The 18,801-nt window shown below is 39.5% G+C and overlaps 1 protein-coding gene across 2 annotated transcripts in view; it reads left to right on the forward strand.

Annotated features, from left to right (window-relative positions):
* Nucleotides 1–364: 364 nt before the first annotated feature.
* acbd6 (acyl-CoA binding domain containing 6) overlaps nucleotides 365–18,801 on the forward strand; it is a 210,136-nt gene continuing 191,699 nt past the window's right edge. For both annotated transcript variants that reach the window (XM_073063610.1, XM_073063611.1), the window contains exons 1-3: nucleotides 365–710; nucleotides 12,542–12,606; nucleotides 13,533–13,629. In XM_073063610.1, the coding sequence (XP_072919711.1) occupies nucleotides 504–710; nucleotides 12,542–12,606; nucleotides 13,533–13,629 (369 nt within the window). In that variant the 5' untranslated portion in view covers nucleotides 365–503. The remainder of the gene's footprint in view (nucleotides 711–12,541; nucleotides 12,607–13,532; nucleotides 13,630–18,801) is intronic.

The following is an 18,801-nucleotide window of genomic DNA, read 5'->3' on the forward strand; positions in this document are numbered from 1 at the left end:
TCTGACCAACTTGTCCCTCACGTCCTTTTTAAACCTTTACCCTCTCACCTTAAACTTATACCTTCTAATTTTAGATTTTCTACCCTGGAGAAAAAGACTGTCTGCATTCACCCTATTTATGCCTCTCATGATTTGATGGTTCTTCACTGTTGTGGATGAGATAAATGAGAGTGGTAGTGTTAAACTATAGCAGACTAGTCACAGCCTATCCAGTCTCTGGCTGATAAGTGAAATTATAGTGAGAATAAGAATGAAAGTACAGTTAACTACTTCCTCACACAATGGACTGTATAAAAATGTGATAGATCAGCCCCGGGGTGGGGTTAGGGCTGCACAAGCGGAACCTTCATACAGGAACGGGGGCTCCATCCGGAGGGTTGATGGAGCTGGATCGTTAGCGGCCTCCCAGTGTTGGTAGTTAGTGAGGTAACCAGACTCTAGCCGACTAGTGAAGCGGCTGGTTTCTGGTTGGGTGTTGGGCGGCAACGACAGCTCACGAGAGGATGGCGGCGGCGGCGGCGGGCGGTGGTAGCGAGGAGCGGCCGCGTGCGGCCGGGGGAGAGCCGGAGGAAGGAGAGGAGGAGGACGACGGCGGCTGCAGCGGGAGCGCGCTCCGCGCGGAGTTCGAGGATGCGGCCGATCACGTGATCAAGCTCGCACACGTGGCGAACCGGGAAAAGCTGCTCTACCTGTACAGCAGGTTCAAACAGGTAAAGCCCACCCTCAAATATACCCCTGTCCCCCCAAAAACAAAACACCAGTTCCTCCCAAACCCTCAAAAATCCACACCAACACTGGAACGGGGGTTATCAGGGACTGAGACGGTGAGGAGAAAACCCCTCCATCTACGGCAGCTGTGTAAAGATAATCATACTCTCACCTACCAGGATAGGTATGCACAGTGAATGCTGCTCCCCAAGGCAGATGTATACAGAGGACATGTGAATATGCAGTCAGGACAGATGCAAATATGGAATAGCACCCCCCACCCCCAATCAGTCCAGAAGAGGCACATACACACACCACCCCGGAACAGTTGCCAACAGTAACCACTAACTTCTCAAGACCAGTGCTCTGGAAATGTGTGACTGGTGACTGATTTCTTCTTTGTGCCTTTTGCCACATCCACCGCCAGACAAGTGTGAATTTGGATTACCTGTGACCAGAATGGGCGTGAGTGGGGATCAATCCTCGGCCATGACAAATGTGAATAGTGATTACCCCCAAGAACTGATTGGAACATAAACTTCAGGGTGGAAACTGAAGTCCTGACGAAGGGTCTCGGCCCGAAACGTCGACATCGCTTCTCCCTATAGATGCTGCCTGGCCTGCCGTGTTCCACCAGCATTTTGTGTGTGTTGTTTGAATTTCCAGCATCTGCAGATTTCCTCGTGTTTGATACTAAATAAATGTTCGGCACCTTTTATATTTAAAGTTGATTCATTATCAAATGATTTGTGAAAACAAGGATCTACATAGTTGAAAGCAGTCTGCAGTTGTTAAGGCTTAGCATATAATTTAAACATTAAATCAACACAGGCGACTTCTTGGATTTTATAGTGAGAATTGAGTGGCAAATGTTGCAGTTTAAATTAGTTCATTGATTTGGCACTGAGTGCATCTGTAAAGATTGGGACAGCACACTGTGGAAGGGCAATATGTCATGGACAGTAGTTTCACGTTTCTGAACGTGCAGAATTCAGAAGTTGACAGTTTTACAGAGTAATGCTGAGGAGTACAGATGCATTTGTCACCAACGCAATAGGTTTTGATCAGTTAGATTCAAGTTGCTCTGCATGTTCCTTCTTACACTAAAGTTTCTGCATGCTACTGTGCAATAACTAAAAAGTGGTTTCTTAAGTGCAATATTTTTCGTAGTGGCGTTAATGCATTTAAACACAATTAACAGCTTTATTGCTTGTTAAAGATAAGAGTAGATGGAAATTGGCTCCGATTGCTAAATACAGATACTATATTTGCTATAAAAAAGTGAAACTGTCATTTATTAAAATTCCATTTTTTGTCAATTGCTTAGAGCAGCCTTTCTCAACCTTTCTGCCCTGCAGGAATTCTTGAAATAATTTTCAGTTCTCAGGGAGCCCCTGTGTAAAAATTATTATATCTACAGCTTACAGTACATTAGTGATCAGAAAGTTGTAGATATAATAATCCAAAACTAATTGTCAATGCTATTTTGAGTACAGTATGAATTTTTAGACAACATTTCTTGAAAAACACAGGTCGTTAAGCTTAGTTTACCTTTTCTGAATTTAATCTCTTTCTTTCCCTTTCATAAATTTTAAAAACTCATGTGGCAAGCATAATAATAAGTTTCTGTTAAATAACTGGCTTAAGCCAAAATGGGATTTAATTTTTCCAAAGGTAGGCTTGGTAGATTTAATTTAAATAAAGGTTGTAAATTTATTTTGATTAATACTATTTACAACATGAAAATTTATTGATCGTTTAAAAGTAAAGTTACTAAATACTATAAGCCAAAGCAATATGAATGAAAATATAGCCTAAGACAATTTTATACAAGACTTCGAAAAAACATTTTCTTACTAAGTGACATGATCAGGTTCAAACGTAGGACCAGCATGCACAAGTATTCAATTCTGGGTCAGACTTGAGATAAGTGCACGGATTTCACTAGCTGAAATGAGACGATTTCTAGCCTTGTTCTTCATGCTTGTTAGACAAAAAAAGCTTGCTCACACATATAAGAAATTGAAAACTGCAGCAAAATATTCATTGCTTTTCTATGAATGGCAGGAAACTCTTCTTCTGACGTGGTTCATTTTGGTAGGTCAAATATGATGCCAGAATATACTAGTAATGGTAAGACTTTTGGCAGTGTGGAGTATCAGAAGGATCTTGGGGTCTGAGTCCATAGGATGCTCAAAGCAGCTGCGCAGGTTGACTGTGGTTAAGAAGGCATATGGTGTATTGGCTTTCATCAATCGTGGGATTGAATTTAGGAGCCAAGAGGTAATGTTGCAGCTATATAGGACCCTGGTCAGACCCACTTGGAGTGCTGTTCTCAGTTCTGGTCACTTCACTGCAGGAAGGATGTGGAAACCATAGAAAGGGTGCAGAGGAGATTTATAAGGATATTGCCTGGATTGGGGAGCATGCCTTATGAAAACAGGTTGAGTGAACTTGGTCTATTTTCCTTGGAGTGACGGAGGATGAGAGGTGACCTGATAGAAGTGCATAAGATGATGAAAGGCATTGATCGTATGGATAGCCAGAGGCTTTTTCCCAGGGCTGAAATGGTTGCCACAAAAGGAAACAGGTTTAAGGTGCTGGGGAGTAGGTACAGAGGAAATGTCAGGGGTAAGTTTTTTACGCAGAGAGTGGTGAGTGCATGGAATGGGTTGCCAGCAACGGTGGTGGAGGCGGATACAATAGGATCTTTTAAGAGACTTTTGGATAGGTACATTGGAGCTTAGAAAAATAGAGGATATTAGTAATTTCTAAGGTAGGGACATGTTCGGCACAACTTTGTGGGCCGAAGGGCCGATATTGTGCTGTAGGTTTTCAATGTTGCTATGTTTTTACAGAAAATCCAGAACTTGTCTAGGGACAGGTCATAAATCTCATCTTGAGTGCACAATTGGACTGCAGTTCACAAAGTTCTACCTCTTCTTTCACAGTCAAGTTCTCAGGCTGAGCAAAAGATTCAGAGAAAGGGTCCCTCACCCAGTCATACACTTGTGTTGAAAGGGAGGAAAAATACTGTCCAATTTTGTTCTGCAGTTCTTCCAGGTGGTTTTCAATAAGACTCAAGACTTTCTGATATCCTTCCTCACTCTCAAGCCCAAGCAACAGTGGCGGCATTTCAAGATTTCCTTTTTCAACGTGATTTTTTCAAAGATTCAATTTCTTTTTAAATCCAAGAATCTTGTCATTTGAAGTCAAAACATTTTTCCAGGGCCTTGCAGAGACTTGTTCAACTGGTTCATATGATGAAAAATGTCTGTAAGTAGGCTAGTTTCTGCAGCCATTTTTCATCTTCAAAGCACTCAGCAAAACCTGGTCTACTATTCTCTTGAAAGTATTCCTGCAATTCACCTTTCAGCTCAAACACCCAGTTGAGAACTTTCTCTGCTAAGCCACTGGATTTCTGTGTGTAGCAGGAGATTGGTGTGCTCTTTGTCCAGGTTTTCACACAGCTTTTTAAACATTCTCGAGTGAACTGGTCTTTAATAAAGTTAACCATTTTTGTAGCATCATTCAGAACTTTTTTTTCATTTAATCTTCAAGAGTTTTTGATCATTAGCACCTCTCTGAAGAAAGGAGTGTGTTGTGACAACATCAGGATTTTCCTTTTTTTAACAGGAGAAACAAAACCTCTCATGGAGCCAACCATTGATGGGGCATCATCAGTATGGATGCCAACACAGTTCCTCCAAGACCGACCATATTTTTTCCAGATATGAAGTCAAAACATTACGTATATCTTGGCCTTTGCTTGCTTTGACAGCTCTTTGCAACAGAAAACATATTCTTGAATTTCACCATCATTTACAAATCTTGCAAATGCTACAACATGACATTTATTGGTGAAATCTATTGACTTATCAACCTGGATAGAGAAGCTGTTGTTTCACACAAAACATCTTCAGCATCATGTGACGTGACATCAATATGTCGACTTATCAAATTGTTTGAGAGTGAAACCTTTACAATTTCTTGTACTGCATCTTGTCCTAGCATTTTACCCACCATAATTTTACATGCTGGCATTGTTAGGTACCAACTGTGTGACTTTTTCTTTTCTGGGTAATAAGTTCTGCTACTAGATAACTTGCTTCCTGAATCCTTTTATGGACTGTGATGTTATTAACAAAAGCTTTATCCTGTTCGTTTTGAGATTCCATTAGCTATTTAAAATAATCATCACTTTTATGTGTCATATGGCTTTGATTTATAGTTACGTGTCTTTTCAGTTTTGCTGGAGTTGGCATAATAAATAAGTAAACGAAATAGTCGCAAATGATACAAAAATTTCATAATACAATTCACTTCTAACTTATACGATCCAACTTTTGCAACATTTACTACAGTAGCAAAATGGCAGGCCAGCAGTTGAGTTGCAACATGTAAAAATTCCTTCTTTAGAGTGTAATTTCCCTCCAATTTTCTACTACACCGGTAGAGTTTGATCGCTCCCATAAGTCAGTCACTATTGTGTAAAGGGAAATTGGGGGAAGTAGTTCAGGAGGGAGAGACTGACTTCACAGCCCAAGTTGGGCGAGTCCATTCAATGCTTGGAAAATGCACTTCACGCTCCTCATCAGCCTAGTATCCTCCCCTCTGTGCAATACAGCGCTCACCAATTATCAATGGCCTGCCCTATCTCCCAGTCAAAGACTGAGAATGGACTCAGTCAAATAAACACAGTCTTACTCAGCACTGCCATACTGGGCTGAGAGACCTCTAACAAGATTGCTAATGGAACTGCTTGGTCTCTGCCCATTGCTGCGAGCATTAGCATCGTGCGCGAAGTTCAAAAAAGGTCTTTATACTTTTTAATCACGACCTCTCAGAAGCCCCATTGAGAAACCCTGGCTTAGAGGATTAACCATTATGAACTGGCCTTGAATAACTTGAACAATTGATTCTTTGATATTTATTTTGCTGATCTTAGCATCTCATACTTTATAGATCTGAGGCCGAGACCTATGCATGATTGACTAATTACTAAATGAAGTCTGTTTAATTCAGTACAAAATTAATGTTAAATATTCAAAACGGACAAAACTAATTTTTTAAGCAGAGCTGTGCGGTTTTTCTGCATTAAATCCAGCTGAAGGACAGAAAACAACCAGCATTAAAGTTTTGCTTTTCTAGATTTGAATTGCGTCTTGAAGGGATTTGGTTATTACAGGTAATGGTTGTGGCATGAATAGCCTGTGCTGATCATTGAATAATATAATGCCAAGGAAGAGTGGCCTATTATGCCTGTGTTAGTTCTTTGAAATATTTGTTAATTGGTCTGATTCCCTACCTTTCCTATATCATTGTAAGTTTTCTCTTTTCAAATCTTACACTTTGTCTTTGTATCAGATTCCAAACACAACCCTTTCAGCTAATGCTTTCCAGAACAGAACAACATTTCTCCCTGTAATCCACTAGTTTTTTTGACAATTATTTTAAATCTGTGTTTTCTGCTGCCAACCACTTAATTTTGGCAATAGTCCCTGCTCAATCTTAAAATATACTCTTTTATGTCTGAAATCTGTGATGCCTTTGACTAACATTAAGGTTAACAATTTCAGTTTTTGTAGTCTTCCCATACAACGGAAATACCTCAGTGCTGAAATGAACCAGGTTTTGAAATAACAAAACTTAATTTATTAATTACCTATTAACTATGCTATTGCTCTATTTCTGATTCAAATCCTTTCAAATTCATTGTGGACTAATGTATTCAAATCCTGACATAGTATTTTAAAGCTTCAGTTATGCATGTGGTAAGAAATAGAATTTTAAACTCTTAACTGAGCCATTATTTCAGGGGCATTCCCAGCATGTTTAACCCTATAAGTTTATTGAGCAAAATGCTGCAGAAAACAGAACTTTAAGCCAATCCTGAGTACTACCCAGTTGAAAAAGAATATACAAAGTTTAGTTCTGGTGAGAGGCTCCTACTGGGAAGATGGATTGCCAGTAATAAATACAGACAGTCCTCATTTGAACATACGTAGCACTAAAGGAATCATACCATAGCAAGGAACCAGCAGCATTAGGAGAGAGGGGAAATAGTTGGCAGTGTGGGAAAAGGAATGTGATGTAGGTCCAACTTATGTGAAGACCTGCTTTTTTAAAAAAGAATTATTGAGTTCTTTGCTTTTCTTTGTCACATTCTACTGACTTTTGGTATTGTACTGCGTTACAAAGTGGAAAACTTGGTGTTGCTTTTTTAAAAATACGATCTTCGAGGAGCTTCCTTCATGAGTTGTGTGCTGTTTTTTTGCTGAATCTGGCAGTTGGCTAATGTATTGAAATGACATTAATTTCTTTATAAACATGCATCCCAAATGAAAGTTACAAAGAAAGCACTTTTTTTTAAAGGCAGGATATGTTATTCTCTACTAAAATACTATAATGCTAGCATATTAGATATAAATAGGAAATTAATTGCAGCAAGAAAAACTAAGGAACATGTGGACTGAGAATGGAGAACACCTTGCCAACATGTGCGCATTGAATAACATGGTCATCAGAGGCAGCATCTTCCTCCACAAAAGAATATACAAGATCACTTGGGTGTCACCTGACCACATAACAGAGAACCAAACAGACCACATCTGTATATCCAAGAAATTCAAGCGATCACTTCAAGATATCAGAGTGAGAAGAGGAGCAGTTGTTGCATCTGACCACGCCTTTGTGAAGCTGAAACAAAGAAGAATTGGCATTAACAAGGTAGAGATTCAACATTGACCTTGTGTGTAACATGCAATCTCAAGAAATATTTAAATTGGTCCTCAACAACAAGTTCCAAATGCTATAGGAACTGCTTGGATCTACACAACAAATGGCATAAAGTTAAGGGGAGGCTGCTCTTGACATGTCAAGAGGTACTAGCTGGCAAAAATAATCAACAGGAAGAATGAATCTCAGCTGAATTGATACGCAAGATTGAAGTGAGGAGGCAGAAGAGAGCAGTCATGAATAACAGCAGGACTAGAGTGGGAAAGGAGCAAGCACAGGAAGATAATGTAATGGCTCACAGGACAGCGAAGAAAAGTAATAAAGCAGACAATCATAGTTACATAGATGGCCAGGCAGACAAAGCAGATCAAGCAATGAGGTGTAACAACATGAGGAAGCTGTACGACAACACCTAGAATCGGCAAGTACAGTAATCTTGAGGGCCAATCAAGGACAAGGATGGAAAAAGAAGGGTGGGAACAGAGCTGCAGCTGAACAGGTAGGCTGAAAACTTTGAAGATCTGCCGAACAGACCCACATCTCTAAACCCACCTGACATCCCTCCACCTGCCTATAAACTGTGACAAGCCTACCAGAGAGGCGAACAGGAAAGCAATAAAGCTGCAAAAAAAAATGGTTAAGCAGCTGGTCCAGATGACATTCCTGGAAACGCTCTCAGGGCAGATCTGGACACTACAGTAGAGATGTGTCCAACGGGGGCGTGGTTTATTCTATGTCAAAAGTAACTTCCATTGTGATTGGTTAATTTAGAAACTGCAGCTGCTTTTCCCATCGGTTAACTGCCTGGGTCCAGTTTCAAATATCTTGGTGTATAGGGAGCACGTGTGGAAGGTTCTTTCTGTCTTCCTTTGTTTAAGGCAAGCAGAGCACATAACCATTGGGAAGGTATGCTCTGCGCATGCTTTTTAGTAAGTATGTTTGTTGAATGTTCAGCTTTGTAGTGTCTATAATTTGGGGAACATGAATGTTTGGTTGAATTTTTACTGCTTGTAAATCAATGATTCATATACTTATTAACACTTGCCAGACCCACAAAACTGATTCAACATTACATTTTGGTGCTCTGAGCGAGTAGGATCTGGCTTTTTGAGCAGAAATGGAGTTCTTTGAAAGGTTATGTAAAAAAGGTGACCCTCGTATGTGAGATGCAGAGCCCCAGGGTGGACAGATAATAGTGAAGGCTTTGGAAGGCTTGCTAACCTGCTGATGGGTTATGGAATGCTGGTTGATTGGTCAGACCAGTTAAATTTTGCCAAAGTTGAATTGGGACTTCACATTGTTTCCATACAAATCATTGGGTTTTCCCAGGAGAAAAGATAGCCAGTGGGATGCTTTCTGGCTGTTTGCAGCGATTGTACAACATCAGTGTAAAACGATAGCAAGTCTTAAGAATGAATTGGAAAATCTCAATCAGTGCTGTATTATTCTGAGAGAATCACTGTTGATGGCTCAGGGTAGGGCTGCAAAGTTGGAGGATGAGAATATAGAAATTGTCAGCTAATGTTAGCCAGTTGTGGGAATTGGGGGCTGGGGGGGGGGGGGGGATGATTGAAACATTTCTTTAGAACAGAGGCAGAGTGGAATGTTCTAACCCAGCATGAATCTGTCTTCACTATTTGGATACGATTGGACATTTTTGTTATTCCATCATGCATTGTTTCTTGTCAAACTCTTAGATCTGAGGTCAACTTTAGTACTCTAGTAATAACCATTGTTTTTAAAAAGAAGTTGATTGGCAGTGGTAGGGTTGTTTTCTTAAATACCCTCAGTACTTATCAACAAGCTCCAAAACCTGGGCCTGTGTACCTCCCTCTGCCATTGGATCCTTGTCTACCTCAGTGGGAGACCACAGTCAGTGTGGATCAGAAATAACATCTCTTCCTCACTGACAACCAAAACTTGTGCACTTCAAGGATGTGTGCTCAGCCCACTGCTGTACTCCCTCTACACTCATGATTGTGTGGCTAGGCATAGCTCAAACACCATCTATAAACTTGCCGGAGACACCACTATTGTTGACAGAATTTTGGATGGTGACGAGGAGGCATTCAGGAGGGAGATAGATCTGCTGGTTGAGTGGTATCACAACTACAACCTTGCAGTCAACATGAGTAAGACCAGGGAATTGATTATGGACTTCAGGGATAGGAAGTCGAGGGAACACGTGCCAGTCCTCATTAAGGGAAAGGGTGAGCAGTTTCAAATTCTTGGGTTCAGCATTTCTGAAGATCTATCCTGGGCCCAACATACTGATGCAATTACAAAGAAGGTACAACAGTGGCTCCATTTTATTAGGAGTTTGAAAAATCTTGGTATGTCACCAAAAACATACACATTTCTACAGACGTACCGTAGAGAGGAATCTAACTGGTGGTTCAGCATCTGGTGGGTGGGTGGGGGGGGGGGTACTGCACAGGATTGGAGAAAGCTGCAAAAGTTGCAAACTCAGCCAGCTCCATCTGAGCACGAGCCACCCCAGTATTGAGGACATCTTCAAAGGGCGATGCCTCTAAAAGGCTGCATCCATCATTAAGGATCCCCATCACGCAGGATAAGCCCTCTTTTCATTGCTGTTCTCAAGGAGGAGGTACAGGGGCCTGAAGATACACACACATTTCAGGAACAGTACTTCAGTACTGTATACTTCTTTTCTTGGTCTATTTTTGTGCTACTTATTTTTATATATAAAAATGGGATATAAATTTATATATATATTCTGAGAATCTGGTTGTAGTTTTTTTTTTTTAAGGCTTTAACATTAATTGATTAGTCCTGTAATTAATCTGAACACTCACTGTGTCAAAGAAAACCAGAGGAAGGAATCTATAATCCACAGTGATGAAATTAAGCAACGTTTACTTGTTTAATTTCTAGTCATCCAAGACATTCTACACATACATGAAGAACTGGAGGATGATTAGAGTGAGGGTAGGACTGATATGGGAAGAGTAAGAAAATGTGCCTGCAGTCAAAGTAGGTAAGGGAGGTCCTTAATGAACATTTTGCTTCAGTATTCATCAGTGAGAGGGAGTTTGATGATGGTCAGGTCAAGGTAGAACAAGCTAATGTGCTGGAACCAGTTGAGGTTAAGAAAGAAGAACTTTGTGTTGGAACTTTTGAAAACATTAGGATAGATAAGTCCCTGGAGCTATTAGTGATGATTTTTGTGTCCTCACTGGCCACAGGAGTAGCAGCAGAAGATTGGAGGATGTCAAATGTTATTCCTTTGCTCAAGAAAGATAATAGTGATAACCCTGGGAATAATATACCAGTGAGTCAGCTCAAAGTTATTGCACAGATTGAATGTGTGGTTAAGAAGGGGTATGGTGCGTTTGTCTTCATTAATCAGGGGATGGAGTTCATCAGTCAGGAGAAAATGCTGCAGCTCTATAAAACTCAGGTTAGATCACACTTGGAATTTTGTGTTCAGTTCTGGTCAAAGATTTGGAAGCTTTTGAGAGAGCGCAGAGGAGATTTATCAGAATGCTGCCTGGATTAGAGAGCATGTTTTATGAGGAAAGGTTGAGCAAGTTAGGGTTTTACTCTATGGAGCAAAGGAGGATGGGAGGTGACTTGATAGAGGTGTACAGAGGCATAGATAGTTGGACACCCTGCACCTTTCCCAGAGTGGCAGTAGTTTAAGGTGTTTGGAGGAAAGTACAGTAGGCATGTTGGAGGTAGGCTTTCTACACAAGATAGTAAGTCCAAGGAATGCACTGCCAGGGCTGGTGGTAGAAGCAGATATAGTAGGGACATTTAAGAGACTCTAAGATCGGCACATGGATGAAAGAAAAATGGAGGCCTATATGGGAGCAAAGGGTTAGATTGATTGCAGAGTACATTAAAAGGGTTGCACAACATTGAGGGCTGATGGGCCTGCACTGTGCTGTACTGTTCAATGTTCTATGTGCTATGTAATTTAGCCCAGAGATCTTCTTGTAAATCATAGCATGTTAATCTGGTTGAAAATCACTACTGAGAAAAATGAACTGTGCAATTGAAGAAGGCCCCTATAGCTGAATTAACTCATCAATTGTCAGACAACATTTGTGGTATGTAAGTTACACCGGCTTTCTCTTGTGCTTTCTTGCAGTCTTGATGTCCTTGTCTTTAGCTCTTAGTACTAGTTGTGACATATCCTAAGTGAAGACTCCCACTTGCACAAAGAAATTGCACCTTTTTATACCATTCAAGGCCCTTTATTCAGACTAACATGTTTTTCACTATCATCTATTCTCAAGGCTGCAGACTGGAATTCACAATAAGTTCTTAAAACATTCCTGTGGACTGGTTCCCTTGTAGTTCCTCATCCCTACATTCCAGACCAACACCATTTTGTCTTACAAACTTCCATTTTGGTCACACATTTTAGCAAATACAAAGAAGGAATATAATATAACTTTTTCTTTACACCAGACCAGTGAAATGAGATTGAATAATTTTATTGCAGATGAAATAAATACTTGAGATGCTGAAATCTGAAACTGATGCACCATCAATAACTCTGAGACGTGGGTTAAGGTAGGCTTTTATTGGCTGGAAGAAAGCACAAGCAGCAAGTGACCATCACACAACATCCTGGAGACTGAGGAAGGGTCTGTGGCTCCAATCGCCTTTATACCGGGGTCTGTGGGAGGAGTCACAGGATCAGTCAGCGGGGGTGGGGGGGGGGTGGGGGACGTGTCCAGACAGGTATATGTAGTTCACCACAGAAACAAAAACAGTAAATGCTAGGAATAGTCAGCCAATGTGGAGAGAGAAACAGAATTACTATTCCGGGTTAATTACTATTTTCCCTCATCATATTTCACCATGTGATGAAGGGTTATTGATATAGAACATTGACTGCTCCTCTTGCCGTAGAAACAATCTAAACTATTAATGTTTCTTGCATTCTCTTTTAGTTATGAACTGTTTCTTGTCTCTTACTTGGAGGATCTAAACAATAAAGACAGTTAAAAGCAAAGGATAAACAATTCTGCATATTTTCTGTAACATGATTTTTATTATATTGGACCTATTTCTATTGTAATTATCAACAGTTTGATCAGTTATCCTTATGTTCTGTTTGTAGGCCAAATTTGGAAAATGCAATATTCCAAAGCCTGGATTCTTTGACTTTGAAGGCAGACAGAAATGGTAAGTACATAAAACTGAAACATTTTTTAATAGATCTGTTTTAAAAACAGCAAAAGTATTTTTCAGAGAATAGAAGGATAAAGTAAACTGAATATAGTAGGAAAGAATTCATTCTGAGATTTGATGAAGCCTTGAAATGAAAACAAAACCATCTATTACTTACTGATCGTTATGTCGCTGATGTTTAGGGCAGCAATGACGGTCCTCCATCTCTGACGGTAGAAGGATTCTTCGTTGCTGTTTCTGTAACAATTGTTTTTTGACCAGTCAGGGTAGTTAGCCCTAAGCTGAATCCCCGAATCTGGAGGATCAGTGGATGTCTCTTATTCTGGCCTCTACCCTGTGACCTGTTCGGCATGGGTGACCCTAACAAGAGCCAAAGCACAAAGCCCTGATTCCAGCCAACGTAGCTCTCCGGGTCATTAAGGCACATAAGCCTCCAAACCCAACAACAAGGTTGTGGCCCTCTTAGAGAAAATCATCTCAATGCTTGGCAATTGTCTTTCATTTTGTCAATATATTAGTTTGAGTTTTTAAAATTGTTCTATATGTTAAAAGATAACCTTTTTTTACTGCTCAAATTTGAGCACTTCTCTTTAAGTAATATTAGCATATGCTTCCTATAGAAATTTGAATTGAGGCAATATTAGAAACCTGCCCACTTTGCTTCTGGGGACTGATTGGTAATACCTCTACAGTCAAGTAGTTTGAATAGACTCACTGATGAGGCTTGTTTGTCCAGGATGTTGCTGTTGAATTATGGGAGGGGAGATGGTATCAGAACTATCCCATCAGATATGAGGAGGCAATGTAGTGTGGGAACTAAAGTTTCTGACCAGAAGGATATCTGATGAGACAACCTGAACCGAAACACTTTGTTTTCTTTTAAGTTTCTCCAATTTAATTAGCTTTTTATTCACTGACAGGGAAGCATGGAAGGAGTTGGGTGATATGACTGCACAACAGGCTATGGAGGAATATGTTGCAGCTGTAAAGGAATTAGACCCAGAATGGCAGACTAAGGTAATGTTACATGGAGAAAAGCAAGATTAAATACAGTGGATTTGGTTAATTGGGGCACATTGGCACCAGTACATTTTGGCGCAATTAAAAAGATGAATTACTATTTAAATGAGTAATAGATTATGAATTTAAATGAAATACACAACAAATTAGAGCTGCCAATACCTTTACTGTACTATAAAGCTGTGTATTAGTTCGTAATAGTTATCGATGGTGGAATTCCTCTGCCATGTTCTTTTTATTGACTGTATATGAACAAAATCAGTGCAGAAACCTGGGTCAGATAATGGACTGCCTTCATAAAATGCTTTTGACGATTGCATCCTCCAAATCTTCATTTTCATTGTAGCATTCAAGTTGATTGTCAATACCTTCAAATTCTTTGTAATTCTTAATATGTTAAAATATTGAAATTGATTCATTTTAACTCCTGGCCACTTCTGGCATCTCCAAGTCTGAATGCTTAAAGCCATGGTGAGCAAAACAGTTCTGAGTTGCCGTACAGCTTATTTCTCTGCAGATGTCAGTGACAAAAATCACTGCTTTTTGAACACAAACACATGCAACTGACACTATTTCAAAACTGATCGTTCTAAACACAGTGTAGTGTCTTAACAACCATGCAAGTATACACAACTGACACCAGTTAGAAACTGTTCCGCAACAGTCTTCTGTCCCAATTAAGTGACATAGTGTCCCAAATAAACAAAGGGAATACCAGCAATTTTCTGGATTTTTTTTTGTGTAACAGTTGTCCCAAAAAAAAAGGCTCTCCAGATTAACCAATGATCCAGTTAAGCAGAATCCCTTGCATCTTCAAGTTGATGGTTCGGAGGAAACTCCATATTCTTATTATTCATTGCCTTTCTTCATATTGATTTCCCTTTTCTTTGTGATCACTCTACTTTTTAATGCGCATAACCTGATTCCACCCTTCCCTTTGATGCCTCTCAACCTCTCAAACACCATCGTGACCGAATACAAAAATATGAAAAAGTACATTGATTAGTATGTGAACATTGGATACATTTAAAATAACTAGTAAATTCAGTTGCCTGCAGCTAGTTAAAAGCATCTAATAACATTAACCAGTGTGTTGTGCCATAGCATACTGATTAGAGATAGAACAGTAAGCTGATAAAATGGAGGGGTGCAGTGGTTATCACAATTCATTTGTGAGGTTTTAGAGCAGGGGTTCCCAACCTGGGAGCCACAAACACCTCGGTTACTGTTAGGGGTCCATGGCATAAAAACAGTTGACAAACGCTGCTTTAGAGGGTACATACAGAGTCCTTGGAATTGCACCTCAGCAGTGGTTCCCAGAATTCTCTTACCATGGAAGCAAGTAAGATAGAATTTAATTGTTTTTAATAGAATATAGAGCAGTACATCACAGGAGTAAGCCCTTCAGCCTACAATGCTGTGCCAGACTATTTCATCTAGTAATTAAACACCTAACTAGATGCATTCCTGCTGCCTTCAGTCCTTATGCCTCCTTTACCACCCCTGGAAGTGTATTCCAGACACCCACCACTCTCTGTGTAAAAGAAAAACTTGTCCCACACATCTCCTTTGAACTTCTCTCCTCTCTGCCTGAATCCATGCCCTCGTATTAGACATCTTGACCTTGACATTTTGAGCTGTCTATTCTGTCAGTGCTTACTCATAATTCTACAAACTTTTATCAGATCTCCATTCAGCCTTACCGATACTAATTTACTTGGTAGCTCTCAATAATTAATATTACTTAGTGGGTGTACCTATATCTTTTAGAGGGAAAGGTCTACTTGAATACTCAAATGGAGGAGAAATTAAGAGTGATCTGTGAAGACTGCCTGGCCTGCTGAGTTCCTCCAGTGTGTTGCTTGGATTTCCAGCATCTGCAGATTTTCTCATGTTAGTGAAGACTGCCTATTGTCTTTTATTTGGTCAAGGAATCTATAGGCCAGTTGTGCTCAGAATAGTCCTTCCTCTCAGACTGAACAAATTCTCCAGGCAAATAGCTTTGAAGCAACTATAGGTATGCAGTCTAGAGTATTCTGAAGCAGCAATTTATTTGAAATGTAACTGCAGTGAAATTACTTTATTTTAAATACATCAGAGGATCACTAAGTGGGATAATAATTGACCAACTCTGTTTACTAATTGTTACAAAGGAGTCAGGCCACAACAGAAATTACAAACAGAAGTTATTTATTAATGATAAGGTAAAGGGAAAAAGGGTGATGTGTGGTGTGGTAATACTGGCTGTAGAATGGCAGGGAGAGAGAAAGAGAGTGGGAATGACTATGTTTTTAAATATTCCCCAGCTGGTGCCAGCAATGGAAGTGTAATTGCAGGTGTCCCAGGGAACTGCAATACAGGGTAAAGAGGAAACACAGACCAAGAAATGTACAGGACATAACACACCCACCCTTAAAAAAGCTCCTCTGGGGCAACCTAAAGCTACCCCGATAATGCATACAGTATGATCAATAAAGGATATAGGATGTAAGCAGACTCCAGGTACACTTACAACTTCCAAAGGGCATCTGCTAGCACATTGTCCCTTCCACAGACATGGCAAAGTTTCAGGTCAAACCCCTCCAGGAATAAACCATCGCATAAAATGCTGATTAGAATTCCTTATGCTGCAGAGAAAGACCAGAGGGTTATGGTTTGTTACAGCCTTGACTTTCAGAAAGTAACCCAAAGGAGTCAGGCCACAACAGGAATTACAAACAAAAGATATTTATTAAATTAATGTTAAGGTAAAGGGGAAAAAAAGCGATGTTTGGTGTGTTAGTGCTGGCTGCAGAATGGGTAGGAGAGAGAGAGTGGGATTGGGAATGGCCTTGTTTTTAAGCAGTCGTCAGTAGGTGCTGACAATGGAAGGGTAATTGCAGATGTTCAAGGGAACTGCAATTCAGGTTAAAGAGAAAACACAGGCTAGGAAATGTACAGGACATAAACTAATCTACTAGCAACTTTAAAGCAAACCCAATTTGTTTAGTGATATATGGTAAAGTTCTTGTGTAAAGGAAAATAATTCTTACTTTGCGTAATACATTTTGGAGTCCAGGATGATTCCCAATGTGCTTGACACAATACAGGAAATCTTTGGCTTGCTTGATTGTGGATATACATTTTAAAGTGTGTTTACCATTTCATATTTTGTATTTCTTTACAAAATGGAGGGTGACTATTTGGCCTGCTGAATATTTGCTGGCTCTCAAGGCAATCCATCACTCCCTTTTTTTTCCATGTATCCTTTTCTTTCATATAGGCTTGTTAGTCCCCTCTAGATTGTTTTATTAGCCGCCTTTTTACAACAGGCAATTAACCTAGCAGCTAGCATCTCTTTGGGATATATAGGAAACTGGAACACCCAGAGGAAGTGCATGCTGATAGCTAGGAGAACATACAAACTTCATACAGATTGTAGTGGAGCTCAGAACTGAACTCCATTATGCTGGAGCTGTGAAACAGTACTGGCACTGTGACACCATTAGTAACTATTTGTTGAGATTTGAAAAGTACTGATGCAGTAAGTCTTCAGAATGCTGTTTGATAATCTCAGGTTATGTTTTCAATAGTTTACAAATGATCAATTCAATTGGGCAAGTGTAGTGCATTTCTAATTTTATTATCACTATCTGAAAGTATTTGGACTTTCCTTGTGAAATGAATTATTTTGTTTTCCAGTTATTTGTCTTCAAAGATATTGAAGATGAACCTGTGAAAAGAATAAACATCTATGCTTAATATCTTATGTAGCACCCATTATGACAAGATAAAAGCCCATGGCATTTTGGTAAACATTATCAAATACCATTTGATATCCTGAAAGATGCGAATAGTTTGTTTGCTTCTGTAGAGAACATACAGTTGTACAATGTTTTAGCTAATTCTTTCTTAAGAGTGCTGGCATATCCTATAATGTGGAATGATGACCAGCTTTTCATGTACGTTCCAATTATCTTCAAGTTTCAGTTACATCAGTTTCTCTACACTGTCAGGTAGTGTATTTCATAACAGCCTACCATGTGAAGGATTTATTCTCATCTCTCTTTTATTCCTTTGGAATTATTTTGAATCTCTGAATTCTAAGAAGCATCCTATCTGGATGAATAACAGTTTGGTATGACAACTATTCTGCACATTACTAAAAGAATCTGCATAGTTGTGGACACAGCTCAGCACATCATGGAAACCAACCTCCCCTCTATGGATATATCAGTAGTTCTTGCTGCCTCAGTAAAGCAGCCATCATAATCAAAGACACCATTGTAACCTGGACATCCTCTCCAATCTTCCATTGATCAGAAGATCCAAAAGCCCGAGAGCATGTACGTACCAGGCTCAAGGACAGCTTCCACCCTGCTTTTATAAGTTTGACAAGATGGACTTTTGATGTCACAATCCACTTCATTATGCTGTTAAGCCTTATTGTTTACCTGCACTGTACTTTCTCTGTACTGTTACACATTATTCAAAGTTCATAAATTTATTACCAAAGTAAATGTATGTCACCATACACAGTCTTGAGATTAATTTTCTTGTGGACCTACTCAATAAATCCATAGAATGATAACCATAACATAATCAATGGAAGTTCGACAAAGTTTTAGATGTCATGTCAAATCTTCGCAAACTCCTAAGTAGAGGCACTTCCATGCTTTCTTCGTAATTGCACTTACTTAATTATTCTGCATTGTTCTACCTCAATACTCTGTGTAAAGATCTGATTTTTACGAAAGACAAGCTTTTCTGCAATTCTAAGAATGTGACATTAATAAACCAATTCTGATTTCTGAGGGTTAAATATAATGAAAGTTATAGCATTTTGATAGACTACTAGTTTATTGACTACTGCATGGTAGTCACAACCATACTTCAGATAATCGTACCTTTTGTATAGTCCCACGCTCATTTTGTTAATGAATGCATGCTGTTGTGTTAGTTTTGGTATATTCATTTGACTAAATGAGGCAAGTTACAACCAACAATGAAAGAAGTGCTCAATATCATCGGCATTAAGATGCTACTGTTTCTTGCTTTTTTTTGCATTGTATCCATTTATTTATTGCATAAATTGTGATTATTATTGTCGTTGGAATGATGAATTGTTGAATGATGGAAGGAAAGCTTTTTTTATTGCTTTCAGGAGAATTCTGAGTTTACTTTAAACAA

The sequence above is a fragment of the Hemitrygon akajei genome, chromosome 12 (assembly GCF_048418815.1).
Source record: "Hemitrygon akajei chromosome 12, sHemAka1.3, whole genome shotgun sequence".
NCBI classification, from domain to species: domain Eukaryota; kingdom Metazoa; phylum Chordata; class Chondrichthyes; order Myliobatiformes; family Dasyatidae; genus Hemitrygon; species Hemitrygon akajei.